The sequence below is a fragment of the Lepidochelys olivacea genome, assembly GCF_965140295.1.
Source record: "Lepidochelys olivacea isolate rLepOli2 genome assembly, chromosome: 3".
Lineage (NCBI taxonomy): Eukaryota > Metazoa > Chordata > Testudines > Cheloniidae > Lepidochelys > Lepidochelys olivacea.
In genome coordinates, this window is record NC_140413.1 from 9,404,800 (window position 1) to 9,425,766 (window position 20,967).

Here is a 20,967-nt window from a genome sequence, read left to right on the forward strand (position 1 = left end):
ATATACGAATGCACAAAGCCTTGGAAACAAGCAGGGAGAACTGGAGGTCCTGGTGATGTCAAGGAACTATGACGTGATTGGAATAAAAGAGACTTGGTGGGATAACTCACATGACTGGAGTACTGTCATGGATGGTTATAAACTGTTCAGGAAGGACAGGCAGGGCAGAAAAGGTGGGGGAGTAGCAGTGTATGTAAGGGAGCAGTATGACTGCTCAGAGCTCCGGTACAAAACTGTAGAAAAACCTGAGTGTCTCTGGATTAAGTTTAGAAGTGTGTGCAACAAGAGTGATGTAGTGGTGGGAGTCTGCTATAGACCACCAGACCAGGGGGATGAGGTAGATGAGGCTTTCTTCCGGCAGCTCACGGAAGCTACTAGATCGCATGCCCTGATTCTCATGGGTGACTTTAATTTTCCTGATATCTGCTGGGAGAGCAATACAGCAGTGCATAGACAATCCAGGAAGTTTTTGGAAAGCGTAGGGGACAATTTCCTGGCGCAAGTGCTAGAGGAGACAACTAGGGGGGCGCTTTTCTTGACCTGCTGCTCACAAACCGGGTAGAATTAGTGTGGGAAGCAAAAGTGGATGGGAATCTGGGAGGCAGTGACCATGAGTTGGTTGAGTTCAGGATCCTGACGCAGGGAAGAAAGGTAAGCAGCAGGATACGGACCCTGGACTTCAGGAAAGCAGACTTCGACTCCCTCAGGGAACGGATGGCCAGGATCCCCTGGGGGACTAACATGAAGGGGAAAGGAGTCCAGGAGAGCTGGCTGTATTTCAAGGAATCCCTGTTGAGGTTACAGGGACAAACCATCCCGATGAGTCGAAAGAATAGTAAATATGGCAGGCGACCAGCTTGGCTTAACGGTGAAATCCTAGCGAATCTTAAACATAAAAAAGAAGCTTACAAGAAGTGGAAGGTTGGACATATGACCAGGGAAGAGTATAAAAATATTGCTCGGGCATGTAGGAATGATATCAGGAGGGCCAAATTGCACCTGGAGCTGCAGCTAGCAAGAGATGTCAAGAGTAACAAGAAGGGTTTCTTCAGGTATGTTGGAAACAAGAAGAAAGCCAAGGAAAGTGTGGGCCCCTTACTGAATGAGGGAGGCAACCTAGTGACAGAGGATGTGGAAAAAGCTAATGTACTCAATGCTTTTTTTGCCTCTGTCTTCACTAACAAGGTCAGCTCCCAGACTGCTGCGCTGGGCATCACAAAATGGGGAAGAGATGGCCAGCCCTCTGTGGAGATTGAGGTGGTTAGGGACTATTTAGAAAAGCTGGACGTGCACAAGTCCATGGGGCCGGGCGAGTTGCATCCAAGAGTGCTGAAGGAATTGGCGGCTGTGATTGCAGAGCCATTGGCCATTATCTTTGAAAACTCGTGGCGAACGGGGGAAGTCCTGGATGACTGGAAAAAGGCTAATGTAGTGCCAATCTTTAAAAAAGGGAAGAAGAAGGATCCTGGGAACTACAGGCCAGTCAGCCTCACCTCAGTCCCTGGAAAAATCATGGAGCAGGTCCTCAAAGAATCAATCCTGAAGCACTTGCATGAGAGGAAAGTGATCAGGAACAGCCAGCATGGATTCACCAAGGGAAGGTCATGCCTGACTAATCTAATCGCCTTTTATGATGAGATTACTGGTTCTGTGGATGAAGGGAAAGCAGTGGATGTATTGTTTCTTGACTTTAGCAAAGCTTTTGACACGGTCTCCCACAGTATTCTTGTCAGCAAGTTAAGGAAGTATGGGCTGGATGAATGCACTATAAGGTGGGTAGAAAGCTGGCTAGATTGTCGGGCTCAACGGGTAGTGATCAATGGCTCCATGTCTAGTTGGCAGCCGGTATCTAGCGGAGTGCCCCAAGGGTCGGTCCTGGGGCCGGTTTTGTTCAATATCTTCATTAATGATCTGGAGGATGGGGTGGATTGCACCCTCAGCAAGTTTGCAGATGACACTAAACTGGGAGAAGTGGTAGATACGCTGGAGGGTAGGGATAGGATACAGAGGGACCTAGACAAATTGGAGGATTGGGCCAAAAGAAATCTGAGGTTCAACAAGGACAAGTGCAGAGTCCTGCACTTAGGACGGAAGAATCCAATGCACCGCTACAGACTAGGGACCGAATGGCTAGGCAGCAGTTCTGCAGAGAAGGACCTAGGGGTGACAGTGGACGAGAAGCTGGATATGAGTCAGCAGTGTGCCCTTGTTGCCAAGAAGGCCAATGGCATTTTGGGATGTATAAGTAGAGGCATAGCGAGCAGATCGAGGGACGTGATCGTTCCCCTCTATTCGACATTGGTGAGGCCTCATCTGGAGTACTGTGTCCAGTTTTGGGCCCCACACTACAAGAAGGATGTGGAAAAATTGGAAAGAGTCCAGCGGAGGGCAATAAAAATGATTAGGGGACTGGAACACATGACTTATGAGGAGAGGCTGAGGGAGCTGGGATTGTTTAGTCTGCAGAAGAGAAGAATGAGGGGGGATTTGATAGCTGCTTTCAACTACCTGAAAGGGGGTTCCAAAGAGGATGGCTCTAGACTGTTCTCAATGGTAGCAGATGACAGAACGAGGAGTAATGGTCTCAAGTTGCAGTGGGGGAGGTTTAGATTGGATATTAGGAAAAACTTTTTCACTATGAGGGTGGTGAAACACTGTAATGTGTTACCTAGGGAGGTGGTAGAATCTCCTTCCTTAGAGGTTTTTAAGGTCAGGCTTGACAAAGCCTTGGCTGGGATGATTTAACTGGGAATTGGTCCTGCTTCGAGCAGGGAGTTGGACTAGATGACCTTCTGGGGTCCCTTCCAACCCTGATATTCTATGATTCTATGAAATTAGGTTGATCTGGCATGATTTCTTCTTGATAAATGCATGCTGGTGATACCAGATACCCCTATTATCCTGTAGGTCCTTACAAATCTATTGTTTAATAATTTGTTCCAGTATCTTTCCAGGTATCATAGTTAGTCTGACTGGTCTATAATTCCCTGGGTCCTCTTTGTTCCTCCTTTTAAAGATAGATACTGTGTTAGCCCTTCTCCAGCCCTCTGGGACCAAAGACTTCCTCTATGGGCTTTCAAAGATAATCACCAATAGCTCCAGGATTGCTTCAGCTGGTTCCTCAAGTACCCTGGGATGAATTTCATCAGGCCCTGCTGACTTGGATGCATTTAACTAAACTAAATATTTATTAACCTGTTTCCCCGCCATCCCCTTTTTTGGCTTGATCTAGTCCATGATCTAGTCTGACCTTCTGCATATTACAGGCCAGAGAATTTCACCCAGTGAATCCTGCATTGTGGTGTATTGAAAACTGCGTAAAAATTATACACTACGCCTTTAAATTTTCCTGGTCCTGCTTCCTGTAGGGAAATTGTGTGATCTGGTGGGTCTTTCAGCAGCCTGTCTGCAAAAAGCCAGCCTAGAGCAAAGTTGGGTGAGTTGGTAAACAGCCTGCTTTCTCTGAATGTGTGTTTTTGGTTCTTGTGAGTTAAGATTCTAGATTTTGAGAAATAAAGCTCTCTTACATTGCAACTGTACAGAAAGAGTATTTTGTACGTCTCGCTTTTCTGTCTGTATGCCATGAATATAACATGCATCAAGCAAATATCTTCTGGTTAAGCTAGAGCATATCTTTCAGAAAGACATTCAATCTTGATTTAAGGATTTCAAATGATGGAGATGACATAGCACTAAAAGAAATCCCAAGTCCAGGCTGCATTATATTTCCCATCGATTGAGCTGCACCAACAGTGACTGACAATTTTCCTAGGGCCAGGTTCTGCCACCCTTGCTCACTGTTGGGTGCACCCTACTCTGCAAATGGCCCCAGTGAAATCAGTGGAGTAAAGGGTGAAAGAATCTGGCCCCTACTGTGTGCAGGGCTTGATGGAACAGGGGCCTTTGTAAGAATTCAGTCTGCTGCTGCTCCCTGACAAATCCTGAATCCTTGTTCAGATCCTGATTCTGCAGCCCCATACTCATGGGACTGCTTGCATGAGTAAATGCTACTCAAAGAGCAAGGGCTGTAGAACCAGGCCCTGAGGTAAAATGCTCAGTAATTTCCAGGGGGACGCTGCCTGGGTTAAGGGCTGCTAGTGCCAAGTGGCCAACATCTCTTATGACCCTGCTATGTCAGTAGTGCTGTCAGGAACCTGTGCAGCCCAGCTGGGATTTCACATGTTCACCAGGCAGCTGCTGGTCCTCTGGCCAGGAGCTGAAGCTTGAAGAAAACCACCAGATATCTCAAGGCTTGTGACAAGAATTGGCAACACTCAGGGCCTGGCAGCATAGAGCAAGATTTTAGGATTTGGCTCAGTGTGAATTTTGCCTAAGTGAAGACTGGTACATCCTGCCCCCTTGACATCACTGTCCTCATTAGGCAGTATCCTGGAGGGTTGTGTGGCTAAATACATTAAAGATCGTGAGGAGCTCAAGCCCTGGGGTGCTGGCACCGTATATGTACTAGATAGACAGATTAGACAGACATATAGCGGGGCGGATGGAGAATAAGCAATAGAAGTTGATGATCTACTAATTATTATTATTAATTATCATATGTAGTGCTGTAGCACCTAGAGGCCCCAGCCCCACTGTACCAGGTGTTTTACAAACATATAACAGAGAGAGAGAGAGAGAGAGAGAATCTGGCCTATAACGTTTACAATCTAAGCAGCACTTTGGCTAAGTACAAAACAAGAAAGATCTTGCTTCTGTGCAATTTTTTTTAATTAAGAGAAAATACAAGAAGGAACCAACCCAGAAAGATCAATCTATCTATATAGCGCCCTATCTGGTTTGTATTTCTGTCTTTCTAGGCTATCAATAACGATAAAGGTACTTTTGTGCATAATTTCAAAAAGTCCTAGCCATTTTCAATCCCCAATTTTCAAAAAGGAGCAATTTTTAGGAGGGAGCAACATTTTTATCAAAAAATTTCAGTTTAAAAAATGATCTCTTTTTCATAGACTACTGCTCTTTCTTTCTCTTCCCCCTCCCCACATTTTGCCACTGGAAAGGAAAGAAAGTGAGGAAAAAGAGGGGAAAATAAATAAACTATAAACCAAAACCAAACCCCCTCACAGACATTTTTTTTCAGATTTCATTAGCAACAACAAAACCAGAAAATTTGGAAAATTATTTTTTGTGGTAATTTTCATTTTTTTAAAAAAAGACCATTTTGGGGGGATGAAAAATAGTTTTATTCAGGTTTCAGAGTAACAGCCGTGTTAGTCTGTATTCGCAAAAAGAACAGGAGTACTTGTGGCACCTTAGAGACTAACCAATTTATTTGAGCATAAGCTTTTGTGAGCTACAGCTCACTTCATTGGATGCATACTGTGGAAAGTGTAGAAGATCTTTTTATATACACACAAAGCATGAAAAAATACCTCCTCCCACCCCACTCTCCTGCTGCTAATAGCTTATCTAAAGTGATCACTCTCCTTACAATGTGTATGATAATCAAGATGGGCCATTTCCAGCACAAATACAGGATTTAACAAGAACGTCTGAGGGGGGGGTAGGAAAAAACAAGGGGAAATAGGTTACCTTGCATAATGACTTAGCCACTCCCAGTCTCTATTCAAGCCTAAGTTAATTGTATCCAATTTGCAAATGAATTCCAATTCAACAGTTTCTTGCTGGAGTCTGGATTTGAAGTTTTTTTGTTGTAATATCGCAACTTTTATGTCTGTAATCGCGTGACCAGAGAGATTGAAGTGTTCTCCGACTGGTTTATGGATGTTATAATTCTTGACATCTGATTTGTGTCCATTTATTCTTTTACGTAGAGACTGTCCAGTTTGACCAATGTACATGGCAGAGGGGCATTGCTGGCACATGATGGCATATATCACATTGGTGGATGTGCAGGTGAACAAGCCTCTGATAGTGTGGCTGATGTTATTAGGCCCTGTGATGGTGTCCCCTGAATAGATATGTGGGCACAGTTGGCAACGGGCTTTGTTGCAAGGATAGGTTCCTGGGTTAGTGGTTCTGTTGTGTGGTGTGTGGTTGCTGGTGAGTATTTGCTTTTGTGACTTTGTCCTTAACCATAACTATTTTACATTTGGGGACAATGGATACCTTCAAATCAGCGGCACTGCTATGGGTACTCACATGGCCCCACAGTATGCCAACATTTTTATGGCTGACTTAGAACAACGCTTCCTCAGCTCTCGTCCCCTAATGCCCCTACTCTACTTGCGCTACATTGATGACATCTTCATCATCTGGACCCATGGAAAAGAAGCCCTTGAGGAATTCCACCATGATTTCAACAATTTCCATCCCACCATCAACCTCAGCCTGGTCCAGTCTACACAAGAGATCCACTTCCTGGACACTACAGTGCTAATAAACGATGGTCACATAAACACCACCCTATACCGAAAACCTACTGACCGCTATTCCTACCTACATGCCTCCAGCTTTCACCCTGACCACACCACACGATCCATCGTCTACAGCCAAGCTCTGCGATACAACCACATTTACTCCAACCCCTCAGACAGAGACAAACACCTACAAGATCTCTATCAAGCATTCTTACAACTACAATACCCACCTGCGGAAGTGAAGAAACAGATTGATAGAGCCAGAAGAGTTCCCAGAAGTCACCTGCTACAGGACAGGCCTAACAAAGAAAATAACAGAACGCCACTAGCCGTCACCTTCAGCCCCCAACTAAAACCCCTCCAACGCATTATTAAGGATCTACAACCTATCCTGAAGGACGACCCATCACTCTCACAAATTTGGGTTTGTGTGTGGGGGGGGAGGAGTGAGAAAACCTGGATTTGTGCTGGAAATGGCCCACCTTGATTATCATACACATTGTAAGGAGAGTGATCACTTTAGATAAGCTATTAGCAGCAGGAGAGTGGGGTGGGAGGAGGTATTTTTTCATGCTTTGTGTGTATATAAAAAGATCTTCTACACTTTCCACAGTATGCATCCAATGAAGTGAGCTGTAGCTCACAAAAGCTTATGCTCAAATAAATTGGTTAGTCTCTAAGGTGCCACAAGTACTCCTTTAGTTTTATTCAGGATTTTTCTCTCAGCTGTAATTATATATTTATCTAAGCATTTATACCACATGCATCACTGTGGCATACTGAATGCAGAAAATATATGGAGCTATCTTCTCTATTGGCATAAATATGCATAGCTTTAGTAATCAATGGAGCTAAACCAATTTATATTAGCTGAGGACCTGGCTCATGCTGCATGATCAGAATTCTTTCTTAAAGAATATGCTTATGGCCACTTTGTTATTTAAAATAAAATGTCTATAACATAGCATATAAAGCATCAGCAGCTTTTTAGCTCTGTATTTCTATATAAGCACCATCTCTTTTCATTGATCACTAGTAAATTCACCTGATGTTCCTTTAAGTGTTGCACGTATTTGCAGAGACAGCTGCTGCACGAAAGGGTTTTCAAAAGTCATTTGATCACATTTATATTGTCCCAAACTCTCCCATTCCATCTGCAGAACACAGATCTCCAGGACTAAACCAACAACTCAGCTCCATCAGCCGCAGCAAAATATTTCCCCCACTTCTTTGCAAATAACCCATCCTATTAATAATGTGGCATACAATATTGCTACTCAGGAAAACAGGACGCCATTCCCCAGGGCCATCAATATGGCCTCTTTCACCAGTACTAAATTAGCTTCAAAATAGAGGACCTGATCCTGCACTCAGCACCTTCTGAACACACTCAGCATGTTGCAGAATGAAACCCATACATTGCTTCTTATGCTTTCCTTTTTGTTTCACAGGGATGAAAAATTAAAATGGCAGGCCCACTCTGGCAACCCTCACTCATGCAAGTGTCCACTGACTGCACTGAACTCTACGGGTGATATCCTGGCCCCACTGACATCAACCCCACTGTCTGTAACTAAAACTTCCACATTAAAATTATGGGCCTGGTTCTGTAATCTTTATTTACATGAGCAGTCCCATTGACTTGATATGAGACATCAGTCAGGTGATAGACCCTCCGTACATGGCTCTTGTGAGATGACATCTACCATATAGTTTTCATAGGCAAATTTTAGGGGGGTAAACATTGGAATTGATTAAAGTGCTTGAGGAACTGGTTTATAAGGAAAGACTTTTATATAAAACAAAACTAAATTGGCTAAAAGGAGGCACAGTAACTACTGTATAAACATTTCTAAAGGATGAAAACACCAAAGAAAGAAAGGAATGGTTCAGGGTGATACAACTAGGACTGGTGGAATCAAATTAAGGAAAGGTAGCATTAGGCTGAATATCAGGAGGCAAACAGTGAGGTTGGGGAACAGTCTCCCATACGCCATGGAGAAAGCTCTGATCCTTGAAACATTTAAACCTAGGTTTCACAAAGAACTGAAAAATTGTCTATAGACCACAATCCTACTCAACTTCCATGACATGGACTAAGTAGTATTTTCATCAGCTGATCTCAAAGTGCTTTACAAAGGGTTAGTATCTTTAGCTCCATTTTACAGAAGGGAAAACTGAGGCACAGGGAGGCGAAGTGACTTATCCAAGGTCACCCAGCAGGCCAGTGGCAGAGCTCGGAATAGAACTTAGAGCTTTTGAATCTCAGGGCAGCACTTTGTCCATTAGGCCACACTGACTAGATGAATTTAAACTGCAAATTTTTTCCATTTCTGACATTTTATGATTATACAGTATTAATTATCACCCGCAGCTGTATAATATCAGATATAACAGAACATTGGTATGACATAAGCCAGAAACATAACATAGCAGGCTGATCCTGGAACTCTTACTCACGTGAGTAGTTTCACTGAGTGGGCATCATTACAGCAAAATAGAAATCTTCTCTTCATGCCACTTCAAAGCTTTTATGCAGCCAGTGAAGCCCTGGGACTTTACAGCAGAGGTTGATATTATTTCATTGGATTGTCACTTTGTTGTAAGAGGGGCTGTTATTTTCCTGGAGACATCAGCTATTGTGAAGGGCGCTTTATGCTTCATCAGCAAAGAGAGGAAAGGGATTTCACAGCCACTACCTTGCCCTCTATCCCACCCACCCTACATGAAAGCCTCACTTTTTCAGAAGATGCTATATATGAAATAAAATGATTGGTATTTATTGGTCAGCACAACGTTCCCCACCCTGCGGTTTTCTTCTTTAACCATCTGTGAGATGCTGTGATCATTTCTGGCTCTGAGCATGAAAGGAAACTGCTCAACAGGAGTCAGGAGTACCATTTAGGTGACCATCTCACCTCCCGTGGAAACGATTACCTGTCACACTAGACCACGTTCCTCACAGCTGCAAAAGTGTCTTGGAAGAGAGCCCAGATTGCACTTCCATAGAGCCTTCCATTCCAGGATCTCAGAGAGGCTTTACAAATCTGAATGAGTTAGACCTCACAGTCCCCTTATTATTCCCGTCTGATTGTTAAGCAACTTGCGGAGAGTCACAGCATGAGTCAGTGGCCCAATCAGGAGTGGAATCCAGACTGGCTGACTCTCCAATCCCAGTCCTAGCTGGTAAGCACTAAACTGTGCTAATCCCATGTACATGGGCAATTGGGAGTAAAATGAAAGGAATGGGAGGGAAATGAACAACTTGGGAGGAAAGTGATGGTGAAAACCTTCACATTTTTCTTGGCGGAAGCGATAATTCGGAGACCCTAATGCGTTCACTGGCAGGCATGTTTCCAACACAAACAGCTTGAATTTCAAAGAGTAAATGCAGGAAGCAATACTTACAGGGAGCAGTTTGCAGAGTAACCTATGGGCTGAAATATGTTCACATAAAAAAAAAACACATCAAACAACACTGAACAATGAAGCAAGGTGTGGAAATCTCAATCGAGGACGTGATCCGAATCCCCCTGAAATCAGTGAAAAGATTCCCATTGACTTCAAAAGGCTTTGGATCAGGTTTATAGAGAAGGATGGCCTTGTGAGTAAGGCTCTGGACTGAGACTCAGAGATCTAGTTTCAGTTATTGACTGTGTCAGACTCTCTTTGTGACCTGAGGCAATTCACTTGGCTCCCCATCAGCAAAACGAGGATAACAACACTTCCTTTCCCCCACTCTATACCTGCCTTGTTGACTTAGATTGGGGCATGGACTGTCTCTTACTATGTGTCTGTACAGCGCCTAGCACAATGGGGCCCTGATCTCAGCTAGGGCCTCTACGTGTTACTATAATAGAATTAATAATATACTTGCCATCGATTAGTGAGCAGAAGGACAAAACCTAACCAATTTGAAAAGTGGAGTCCAATGGGCACAGAGACGTGGCTGGGTTCAGAGGGATGATGCAGAAAGTGTATTCAGAAGCCACCAGAAAACAAAATGATGTCTATTTCGGCCGAGGGGTACAATATAAGTAACATTAGTTGCTTTTCGCCTGCTTGGCAAAAGACAGCTAAAGAGTGTTGGAAGAGAGAGGGTTACATTTAGAAGCGATGCAAAAATGGGTCCTGGGCTCACATATAGAGGGATAAAAGGATGGGGTTGTAGCAGGGAATGCAGCCAACAGGGGTGGATCAGAAGGTGAAATAACAAGATGATAAGGTACATTTCTGGACCTTGCCTTCTCTAACATAAACACGTAGCAGTGTGTACATTTTAAGAGACAAAAGCCCTACTAAAAATACCCAACTCCACTGCCTACACGATTTCCCCCCTGCAGGGAGGTTAAGAGGCAGAATAAACCACACAGGCAAGATGTTAGTCATCTTGCTTAATGTGATGCGGGCATTGTAAGCCTACGTAGAACAGAACAGGGGGCTGCTTTATCCTACACGGCTATTACTCTCATTTAATATTTATATTGTGCTAGCCAACCAGGTTGAGCCCAGTCATGCTCAGCGCTGTGCAGACATATAGAAAATGACAGTCCCTGCCCCAACTAACTTACAAGCTAAAAGACAAGGCATGTGACAGACAAGTGAATGGATGAGAGGGGGCAATGGAAAACAATTGGATATTTGCATTTCCTAGCCAATCAGGAGCAGAGATCTTAACTTCCCACCTATCTAGGCTGTTGGCTGCTTTTCCCGCTATAACCTCACCCTCTTGTCCCCTGTGTAAATTACACCTACTCACCCCTGTGAATTGGGCCCCAAAGATTGTTTAGGGCGATGCCCCTTTCAAAGACTCCAGAAGGAACATTGCGGCCCTGGGGTTCTGTGACTGTTGAGAAACAACACCTGGGACACAGGATTCAGAGTAGCAGCCGTGTTAGTCTGTATCCGCAAGAAGAACAGGAGAAGCTGAGCTTCTGAGCAGGACAGAAGGACCTAAAGGAAAGAGCTGGCGAGAGGAATACAGGAAAAACAGGTCAGTTCTTGAGAAACAGGTGAACAGGATAAAGTGAGGGAGGAGGAGGGAAGCAAAGGGTGAAAGTGTGGTTCTACTCTGAGGAGACTATTGGAATGGCATCATAGGGCTCCATGTTCCTTGTCTCTCAAGGGGACCATTCATTTTCCACTGAAAACAATGGAAGTTGGATTGGGCCCTTAGTGGCTCCAGATCAAGTCTGCTACATTTAAAAGTAAAAAGATCTTTCTTTTTGCCTGCCAGCCCTACCAGCTGCCCCTGGAATCATGAATCCACAAGAGAAACGGTCGGAAGTTTTATTTAAAAATGTGGAGATTTTGACAGCAAAAGGAGACTTCTTTTGTGAAAAATGTTCTCCACTTTCTAACCAGCTGTTAACTGCCAAGAGTAAAGATTCTGCAGTGAGAATTCAGGGCCCAAGTCGGCTCAGCGTCTCTCACATTGGGGTAAATCAGGAGTATTTCCAACACTGAGCATTCAAAAATCATGAATCAGCTCCTCTCACCCATAAAAAAATATCATGAGATTAGCTTAAAAAAAAATCACATGCATTTTTCAAATACATTTTTAGTTCTTTTTATTTGCCTTCTGGTTTCTGAGCCTTTAGGTGGCACTTGGTTCATGTTTTCAGGCGTTTCTCTGCAACCACAATGCCTACAAACACCATTAAAATAAAGGAAGCTGAGATTCTCACACAATCATCTGATTCTAAGAACTGGGACTCTAAGAAAAACCCCAAGGGTGACATCCTGTCTCCACTGAAGTAAATGGGAGTTTTGCCTTTCACTTCGGTGAGGACAGGATTTGACCCCAACCACTGCAAGATTTGCAATAAAATCCTAAGAGTTGGCAGCAGTACAGGAGCTGAAGTCAGCTGAGTTATACTGGTGTAAAAAGATGTAAGTCAGAGGAAAATCAGACCCTACCTCTAACTAAACTGCAGCAAAATCCCATGGTATCAGATCATAGAATCATAGAATCATAGAATATCAGGGTTGGAAGGGACCCCAGAAGGTCATCTAGTCCAACCCCCTGCTCAAAGCAGGACCAATTCCCAGTTAAATAATCCCAGCCAGGGCTTTGTCAAGCCTGACCTTAAAAACCTCTAAGGAAGGAGATTCTACCACCTCCCTAGGTAACGCATTCCAGTGTTTCACCACCCTCTTAGTGAAAAAGTTTTTCCTAATATCCAATCTAAACCTCCCCCACTGCAACTTGAGACCATTACTCCTCGTTCTGTCATCTGCTACCATTGAGAACAGTCTAGAGCCATCCTCTTTGGAACCCCCTTTCAGGTAGTTGAAAGCAGCTATCAAATCCCCCCTCATTCTTCTCTTCTGCAGACTAAACAATCCCAGCTCCCTCAGCCTCTCCTCATAACTCATGTGTTCCAGTCCCCTAATCATTTTTGTTGCCCTTCGCTGGACTCTCTCCAATTTATCCACATCCTTCTTGAAGTGTGGGGCCCAAAACTGGACACAGTACTCCAGATGAGGCCTCACCAATGTCGAATAGAGGGGAACGGTCACGTCCCTCGATCTGCTCGCTATGCCCCTACTTATACTTATCAGTGGGTGTGTATATATATTTCACTAGTGAGTGAATATGTGACTTGATGAAAAAGCCAAACGTTCTCTCTTTTCGTTTCCAATTTTTTTTCATAAAAATGAAAGGCAGTTTTCAACACTTGGAAAGCTCTTATGTCTCCATAAAAAAGCAGCCTTGTCTGCCAAAAAACCCTCAGACAAATCCAGTACAGTATCCCTGCAGAAATGTAGAATTTCTTTTTCCTGTAAATTCACAGCTTTTCCATCAGGGGGTAGAATTTTGCCATTCTTTGCATCATAAAAAAAAATAAATGAAAAGCACCATGTTTGCCAGTCTAAAGTTATTTTTAAGATATGGATTAAATTAATAAATATTCAGGAAAAATATTGTTTTGGCACATGAATGTTCACACAGCAAAACCTAGTGGTTTCCCTTGGTCCAATAGGATTACTTGCGAACTACTGAGTTGTGAGAATTCGCTGGCCTGAGAATGAGCCCTGCTCACTGTTGGGCAGATTCTCAGCTGGTATAAATTGTCATAGCTGCATTGATTTCAATTTATGACAATTAAGAGCAGCTAAGAAACTGCATGTTAAATCAGAAAGCAGGAAGGGCCAGATCCACAAAGGTATTTAGGCTCCTGACAGCCACTGCAATCAATGGAAGTTTGTAGATCTGGGCCTAGAAGTCCAGTTTGTGTCACTTAAACTACAGCTTGAAGAGACCCTGGGCAAAATGCTCACAGGGAATCCCCAGATGGCATGAAACACACCTGGATTTGGGTTTCTGTATAGATCAGGTTCATGGAAAGTTTCACTGGTGTTTACAATCCTTTTGTGTGACCGTTTGGATTCATCAGAAATTTGTCATGAAATCAGATAAAATTCTGCGTCAGTGTGATGATTTGTGTTGAGATTATGACCCAGATGCACGAGTGTAAAATGGCAGAGCTCACTGCATGTCAATAGCGCAGTGCCAGTTTACACCAGCTGAGGATCTGGCCCAATTGGGAATCATTCATACCTGGTCAATGTGAAACAAAGTAGGGTGGGGAGACTGCAAACCCATTCCGAATGAAACCAAAGAGAATACTGGCACAAGGACTGAAATCCTACACCTTTGGCATAGCTCTGATATTTTCATTATTATTTATTAATAATTGTATTTGGGTAGCCTCTAGGAGCTCCAGTCACGGACCAGTGCCCCATTGTACCAGGCACTGTAAGAACAGACAACAAAGTAACAGCCTCTGGCCTAAAGAGTGTATAATCTAGGTAATTCTTTACACTCCTGATGTAAGGGCCACATGCTGAGTTGTATGTGGTTGTATGATAGCCCCAGTGAAATGAGTAGGATTACTCATTTAGTAAGGCACTACTCAATGTAAGTAACCATAACAAAATCTGGTCCTTAGGACTTTATAAGGTGCCTTTCACTTTGGTATCTAAGATCTTCTTCTGTTGAGCCGTTCATCCAATGAGCTCTGCTAGTTTTACAAACATTAAAGAATTAATCCTCACAGCATCTCTGCAAGACATGTAGGAAATATTATGCCCATTTTACAAATAGATAAACTGAGGTGCAGAGGACCCATAAAAAGATGTTCTAGCTGAACAGCAAGAGGCAACAAAACCAGGACATCTGCTTTGTGGGTTTATCTCAATCTAGCAGCTAAGAACGGATTGTGACTCTTAGAGCCTTTTTGAATGGGAAGACTGTGAAATTTACCCAGCAAGTAAGCTAAAAACTTGTCTTAAAGATTCAACTAGCAGTGCAAGTGATGGACCAATTATTTCTCTTTTTCTCTGGCTTTCCTTGCAGAAGAGACGGGAGGAACAGAGAGGGATGAGAGAAGAACTTGACATAACCCTTGCAGGAGAACATTCGCCAAAAGCAAAGCTGAAAGTTAAATAGAAATATTCTGAATTTGGCCTCATGAGTTTTAAAATCTGTATTCAGTTCCAATTCCAATGGATTTTAAGGCCAAAAGGGGCTATCATCTAGCCGAATCTCCAGCATAGCACAGGCCATATGGGACATCACCCAGGGATTCCTGCATCCAGCGCAATAAGTTGTGGTTGAACTTGAGTGTTTCTTGTAGAAAGACACCCAGTCTTGATTTACAGACTCCAAATGCAGGAGACTTTTCCGTGTCCCTGGGTAAATTGTTCCAAGGTTACTGGTTCTTGGTATCGGTTATTACTCTTGCTTGAGACGCTGATAAGTAATAGGGGAGCTTGGTACCAGTGCCCATAAGCTACTTGAATTCTTCACCAGAGCAGGTAACGAGCTCATAGAATACAATTATACAAGGGTATTCGATTCCAAGGAAGAGATTTTGGGAAATCCCGGCCCTGGGATTACAACACAAGCTTTAGAATCAGGAGCTTTGAGGTCAGAGCCACAGCCATGCGGCCGCGGCTTTCCACTTCTGCTGTGGCGCAAAACAGCCCTAAAGCCAGCTGAGCTGGACCCTGGAGGATTGCTCCTCATTAGAGTAATCCTCCTTTGCTGTTCAGCTGTGGCGGCTTGCTCCAATGCCACCCTCCCTCCAGGTCTGCCGTGCATGGGGTGTGGCTGAGAAGAAGGGGGTGTGGTGTGGCGGGGGAGGGGGGGGTCTTCTGTATTTCAGTGGGCTCTAGCTGCTGGAACAGTGCCTGTCAGCGCATTACCCGTATCCTGCATGTATATACAATGGAGATCTAAGCATGTAGAGAGTCTTCTGTGTGTAGATTCAAAGCAGGAGAGAGAGAGAAAAGATGTGGGCCAGTGAGATCTCTTATAATGTAGAATAGCCTCCCACAGAGATGAAAGCCTCTTAGCTTCAGTCATTTAGATCCACTGGACAGGGAGGGAGACGATGACCTATTAGTTCTTTTCCCACCTCGAGTTTCCGTGACTCCCTTCTGCAGCAGCATACAGAGCTCTTTTTAAATCCAGACCTGAAGTCCCCAATGAGAGCTAGGAGAGATCCGGATTATAACAAAGCATCCCAATGTCCTAACCTCAGGCATCCCCAGACCTCGAGTCGGCATGATATGTTCAAGGGTGGCAAACCTGTAAACGCCTGTGACACTTTAAACAAACAAACCAACCAACCAACCATGCCTGGTGTCAATTCATTGCACACAGAGGCACAAATAGAAGTTTCTTTGGCAATCCATTTATCCAGTGAGTAGCTCTCCCACTGGATGCAGGGAAAAGGTGTTGGTCCAGATCACCGGCTGGTGCCAAACGGGGTAGTGATGTTGCTGTGGAAAGAGCTAGATACCCACTGAGAACCTGGCTGCTGTTTTAAAGCTAAAAACAAACAAATCAACCTCAAAAGCCATCTCTGGTTAAATCAGTTCATGGAACTGACTTGTGATTTAGAAACTGACAAAATAAAACCAAATCACTGTTCGTGTCAGGAGGTGAAATCCAGGCTTCAGTGGGGCTAAGCTTTCACCTGTGTTTTTTCCCCACCCACTGTCCAATCTGATTGCTGCACAGATTACAGGTCTGCTCCTGACTCCAATGGCCAGAAGGGTACAGGGTCTTATGATCACCTTTGCTCTCACACTGGTGTAAAATCAGGAGTAACTCTACTGGAATCATTCTCGTTACCTTGGTTTAAAATCAGGTGTACTGATTCCATTGGGGTTGCTCCTGAGTAACAGTGGTATGAGTGAGATCAGAATCAGGACCTCCCAGCTAAAATTTCCATCAACTGCAATGAGCTTTGCATCATTATGCTCAATTATTTGTAGTACGGTAGGACCTAAGGACTCCCAAAGAGATCAGGGCCTCATTGTACTAGACACTGTACAAACAACACAAAGACAGTCCCTGGGCCAGATAGCTCAGGAAGAAGGATATTTGACGATATGCAACAGGGAGTACACAGACAAAGGGGTGGGGGGTGTAGGAATGGAAGACAAGAGAACAATAAAAGCAAGTGCAGCTGTAAAAATTAGCAGCCACCGTGGTTTCAATAGACACAGTTGTTATCACAAACGGATCAGGCCCTACAGCCAATTCTACCTGTCTTAGAATCTTATACTGCTGTTCCTCGCCACAGTGTCTGAGCGCCTTCTATGTAAAAGACATAGCAATGTCTATGTCCTTAGTGGACTTCATGGAATCTCTGGCACTTCTCCCTCTTTGGGGTGAAAACTCAGGGCAAAGCCGAGTCAATGCAAGTGAAGAGAAAACAAGGGTTATTAAAACAAACCAGCCTAGAGCAAGAGTTTTTTGAGAAAAGAAAAGTCACTGCTGGGCAAAATCCAACCAAGCAGAATATCAGTCCAAAAGGTGAATTCCTCAGGCTAGTTATGAATAAATTCAAACAGGAGGTGTTAATGCAAACATGTGCAACTTTAATAATAGTAGTCATTTCCAGCAATCACTATAATAATAATAATTAATACATAGGACCAGCTTCTGATCCCAGTTACACCAGTGTCAATCCCAAGTAACTGCAATGAATCACACTGGTGTAACTGGGATCAGAAGCTGGCTGTAACTTTAGTAATTTAGCTCTGTCTCCAAACGGATAACACTGCCACTCCTATCTCTGCCCCCATCTCTATGACTATTCAAGCTCTGAGATTGCATTGGGGCACTTTGCCTCTTGGCTGCCTCAGAAAGAGAACCCCAGTGAGCATAGGAAAGCCACTGCTGGCTTGCTCATGGTGTCGACTGTTGCACTTTGCCATCAGCATGTGCAGGACTGGTGATGAAATAGCAAGGAAGAAAAAGGCTATCTGTGGGAGAAAGGAAAGCAATGTCAGAAACAGCCTCACCAGATGGTGTCATCATGTTGGAAATGACAATATAAAACCTCCTTCCCACTTGGAAACCTGTCCTAGAAAGGAGCCAGATTCTGCTTTCAGACAGGCATGCACTACTCAGCCAGCCAGCCAGCTGAAGAGGGAACACAGTCCAGATTTCTGTGTGCGCTGTTAACTTTCCAACCTTTCTGGTCTTTGTCATGCCAATAAAGCAAACAAAACTGAATCAGAGACTGAGAAGATTCAGTGAAAACTTCTGGGTCAAATTCTGTTGTAACTGAGTAGATCAAATTATCAAGTGAGTGGGAAAGACCTGTAGAGAGGGGGTACGCTTACTCTGTCTTTAGCTTATCCCACTGTGAGCCTGAACCGATACCACTGAAATCTATTGGATGTTTGCCATGGGCTTTGATGCAAAATCAGTCTCTTTGTAAGCGAGTGCTGCAGCTGGAACTACCTGAAATTCAGCCACTGTTGCTGCAGGGAGCTGTGCAAATATCTTCACTTTCAGTTCCCACCCCGCCCCAGTCAGCTCCATTGTGAGGTTCAGCACAAAAATCCTCCAAGCACAAGTCGGCTGATCGAGCTGTGACCCTAAAACACAGACTGGCCCAGGCTGATCCATGAACCTTGGAGAATCTTCCATTGGTGCGGCAGCTCAGAGTTTGTAATGAAACATGAAAGGGGTTGAGTTTTGCATGGTTTCTGATTACACTGTGCACAGTCTGCATAGTCCTGCCCACAGCTCGTGCTCTGTGTATCTGGGATCCCACACTGGCTCATGAGCTGCCCAATGGAAGATGACTCCATCCATAGCGACTGAATGATCTCGTTTCTGTGGGACTGTCAGGTTCTTAAAGATATTGCTACCCAGCTGTTCATGCAGACACTGATGGGAGTCTGAAACGTTACTTGGATTTGCCTGGTGGCTGAATGTCAGTCCTCTAGACGGTGCGAGACCGAGGCTAGGGTTTCAGCCCGCTGTTCTCTTATTCCCTAGATCAGCAGGGCTGGGAGGTCTGTAGCAGAAGGAAGTTTGCCTCCTGAGGGGATAAATTCTTCATGTGCCACAGATGCAGGGTGTCCAGCTGATATTAGGGATCTGCACCCATGAACTCAAGGGGAAGTTCGATTTAGTCCTGGGCGGGGGAGAGGGGTGACTGACATGTGGGGGCTTGCAAAGGGGAAGGGGAGTTCAAGCCAAAATCGGGGAGAAGAGAGAAAATAAGAGGATCCTCAGGGCAGCTGAGGAATCATTCTGGGGAAGAAAAAAGGAAGGAGTTGTACATGTAAAGAGTTCTGGAGATCACACACGACAGGCCTTTCATCACATCCCCAGCACAGATTTCTCTCTCTCTACCTTAAAGTTTTCTGTTACTCCCACCACCGTGTTATCTAAAGCCCATCTTGTTCTGCTGAAGTCCCAGTCACGCCCATGGCACAAGCTTAAGGCCAGGGTACAGTGTGGGCGCACAAGGATGGGAAGACATAAGAAGCTTCCCCTCCTGTGCCCCTAATACAGTAACTAGGCACAGTCATAGTCCCTGCCCACCCCCACGCCATGGCCCTGCCTTGATGCTGCACTGGCCAGCAGAGCTGTCCCTATGCACAACGGGAAGCATGCTGCGCTCTCATAGTAGGTGGTGTCGGGAAACTGCTCCCATTGCACTTCGGGGAGCTTGGGGAACCACTAGACCTCCCTGAATCACAATGCCTCCTGGTGTTCCCACAGGGGTGCTGCAGCTCCACACCACCCCTTCTCCAGGACTGTGCCTATCTGGTACAACTGAGCCCTTACTGCCTATAATTTTACACCGTGTCAGAAGTGGTCCAAGTCAATAATCTTCTATGGCAGGAAACTCTAAAAGCCAGCCAGCGCCAATCTCTTACCAGCGTTTCTCTTTTGCACCAGCCTGTCTGGACGTGCAGAACTATTGACTCAAATAGGAACCCTTGCATGGCCATTCCTGAGAAAGGGAACTTGAAGCTCTCTAACAGCTGAAGGCAGGCCCCCGATTCCAGTGGAGGATTAGTTTGGCCCAGGGCGCCCGCTGAAGAACCCCTTGTTTCTGTAGTCAGAGATTGGACTAGTACTGCTGTCCCTGGACCAAATCCTCTCCCCAGTGCAACGCCCAAAACAATGGAGTTTACGCAGGTGAGCTGCTCCGGGTCTGACTGTCTGGAATCCTTCCCCCACACCAAGTGCTTCATGGGAAGTACGCATAGGCCACTTCCCTCCAGGCCCACCTCAACCTCATCCCCACAAAACCCCTTCTACATGGAGGCTGACTGAGCTCCACCGCCCACAGGGGGTCCTGACCATCTCCCAGGCAGCAGAACTGGCTTTGCTGCATTCTGAGTCTTCTCTCGGGCCAGAGGATTTGCCTTGTAGGGCATAAAGGGGAGCGAGGAGTTAATACTCATTAGGAACAAATGGCAAGCACCATGTATCACACAGACTCACCTTCTTCCCATCAACAGTGTAGAGCTTCTTCACCGTGAACTGCAAGAGCTCGGAAATCTCATCCAGGAGAGTTTTGAAGCTCCGGGCGTTCCTGTGATTCAGGATAATCGAGCGCCGGACACCAGTGTCCCCGTTCTTAACCAGAGTGATTTTCTTGAGTATTTTGGGGCCTTGCTGGGAGAAAGGCCTGGAATGGTCTTCACGCCTACCCTCCTGCCCTCCTCTCTTCAGGGCACTCACCGGGCGGCCATTCCACTGAGGGCCTACCCTCTGGCCTGTGCCGATGCTAAAGGGCTTGACATATTTCTTGTCAGAGCAGAGGTAGCACCCTCCGTCCTCTAGCTGGTCCAGGGTGCTGATGCAGTGTATCCCCCGTGGAGTGGTGATGGTCCTCACCCCGAACGGCAGAGGGACCCTGTGGGAGAGGTCATCCATGAGGGCATTAAAGCTCTTGAAGCTGCGCGGGTTAATGGCCATCTTGACTCCCCCGAACTGAGGGTCTCCGCTTTTGAAGAAGGTTATTTTCTTGGTCGGAGGAACCTGCGTGATGGAATTTGTCCGACCCACGGCAGGAAGGGGCTGGTCATAGTTGTAGGGACTGGAGGTGGTCAGGTAATCCGCAGGTGCCTGAGTCATTCCCCACACTTAAAGGTACCTGCAACAGAAGCACAAACACAGCACAGTTTGGACTGTGTCACACAGAATCGACAGCTGACAAGTCATAGGCCCACATTTTGCTCTCTGTTGCACATGGGCAACCATACTTTCCATATGGGTGTAAAAGAGAGCAGAATTTGGACCCTGGTATCATACCATTGCAAACTAACTGGCTCAAATAAACATGAGATTAGG

At 45.1% G+C, this 20,967-nt stretch overlaps 1 protein-coding gene across 1 annotated transcript in view; it reads right to left on the reverse strand.

Annotated features, from left to right (window-relative positions):
* The window catches only part of RP1L1 (RP1 like 1), a gene marked incomplete at both ends in the record, with an annotated part of 29,201 nt that extends 8,450 nt beyond the window's left edge, over positions 1 to 20,751 (reverse strand). Inside the window, one exon of the mRNA XM_084624058.1 lies at positions 20,116 to 20,751. Within this exon, the coding sequence (XP_084480184.1) occupies positions 20,116 to 20,751 (636 nt within the window). The remainder of the gene's footprint in view (positions 1 to 20,115) is intronic.
* Positions 20,752 to 20,967: the final 216 nt, after the last annotated feature.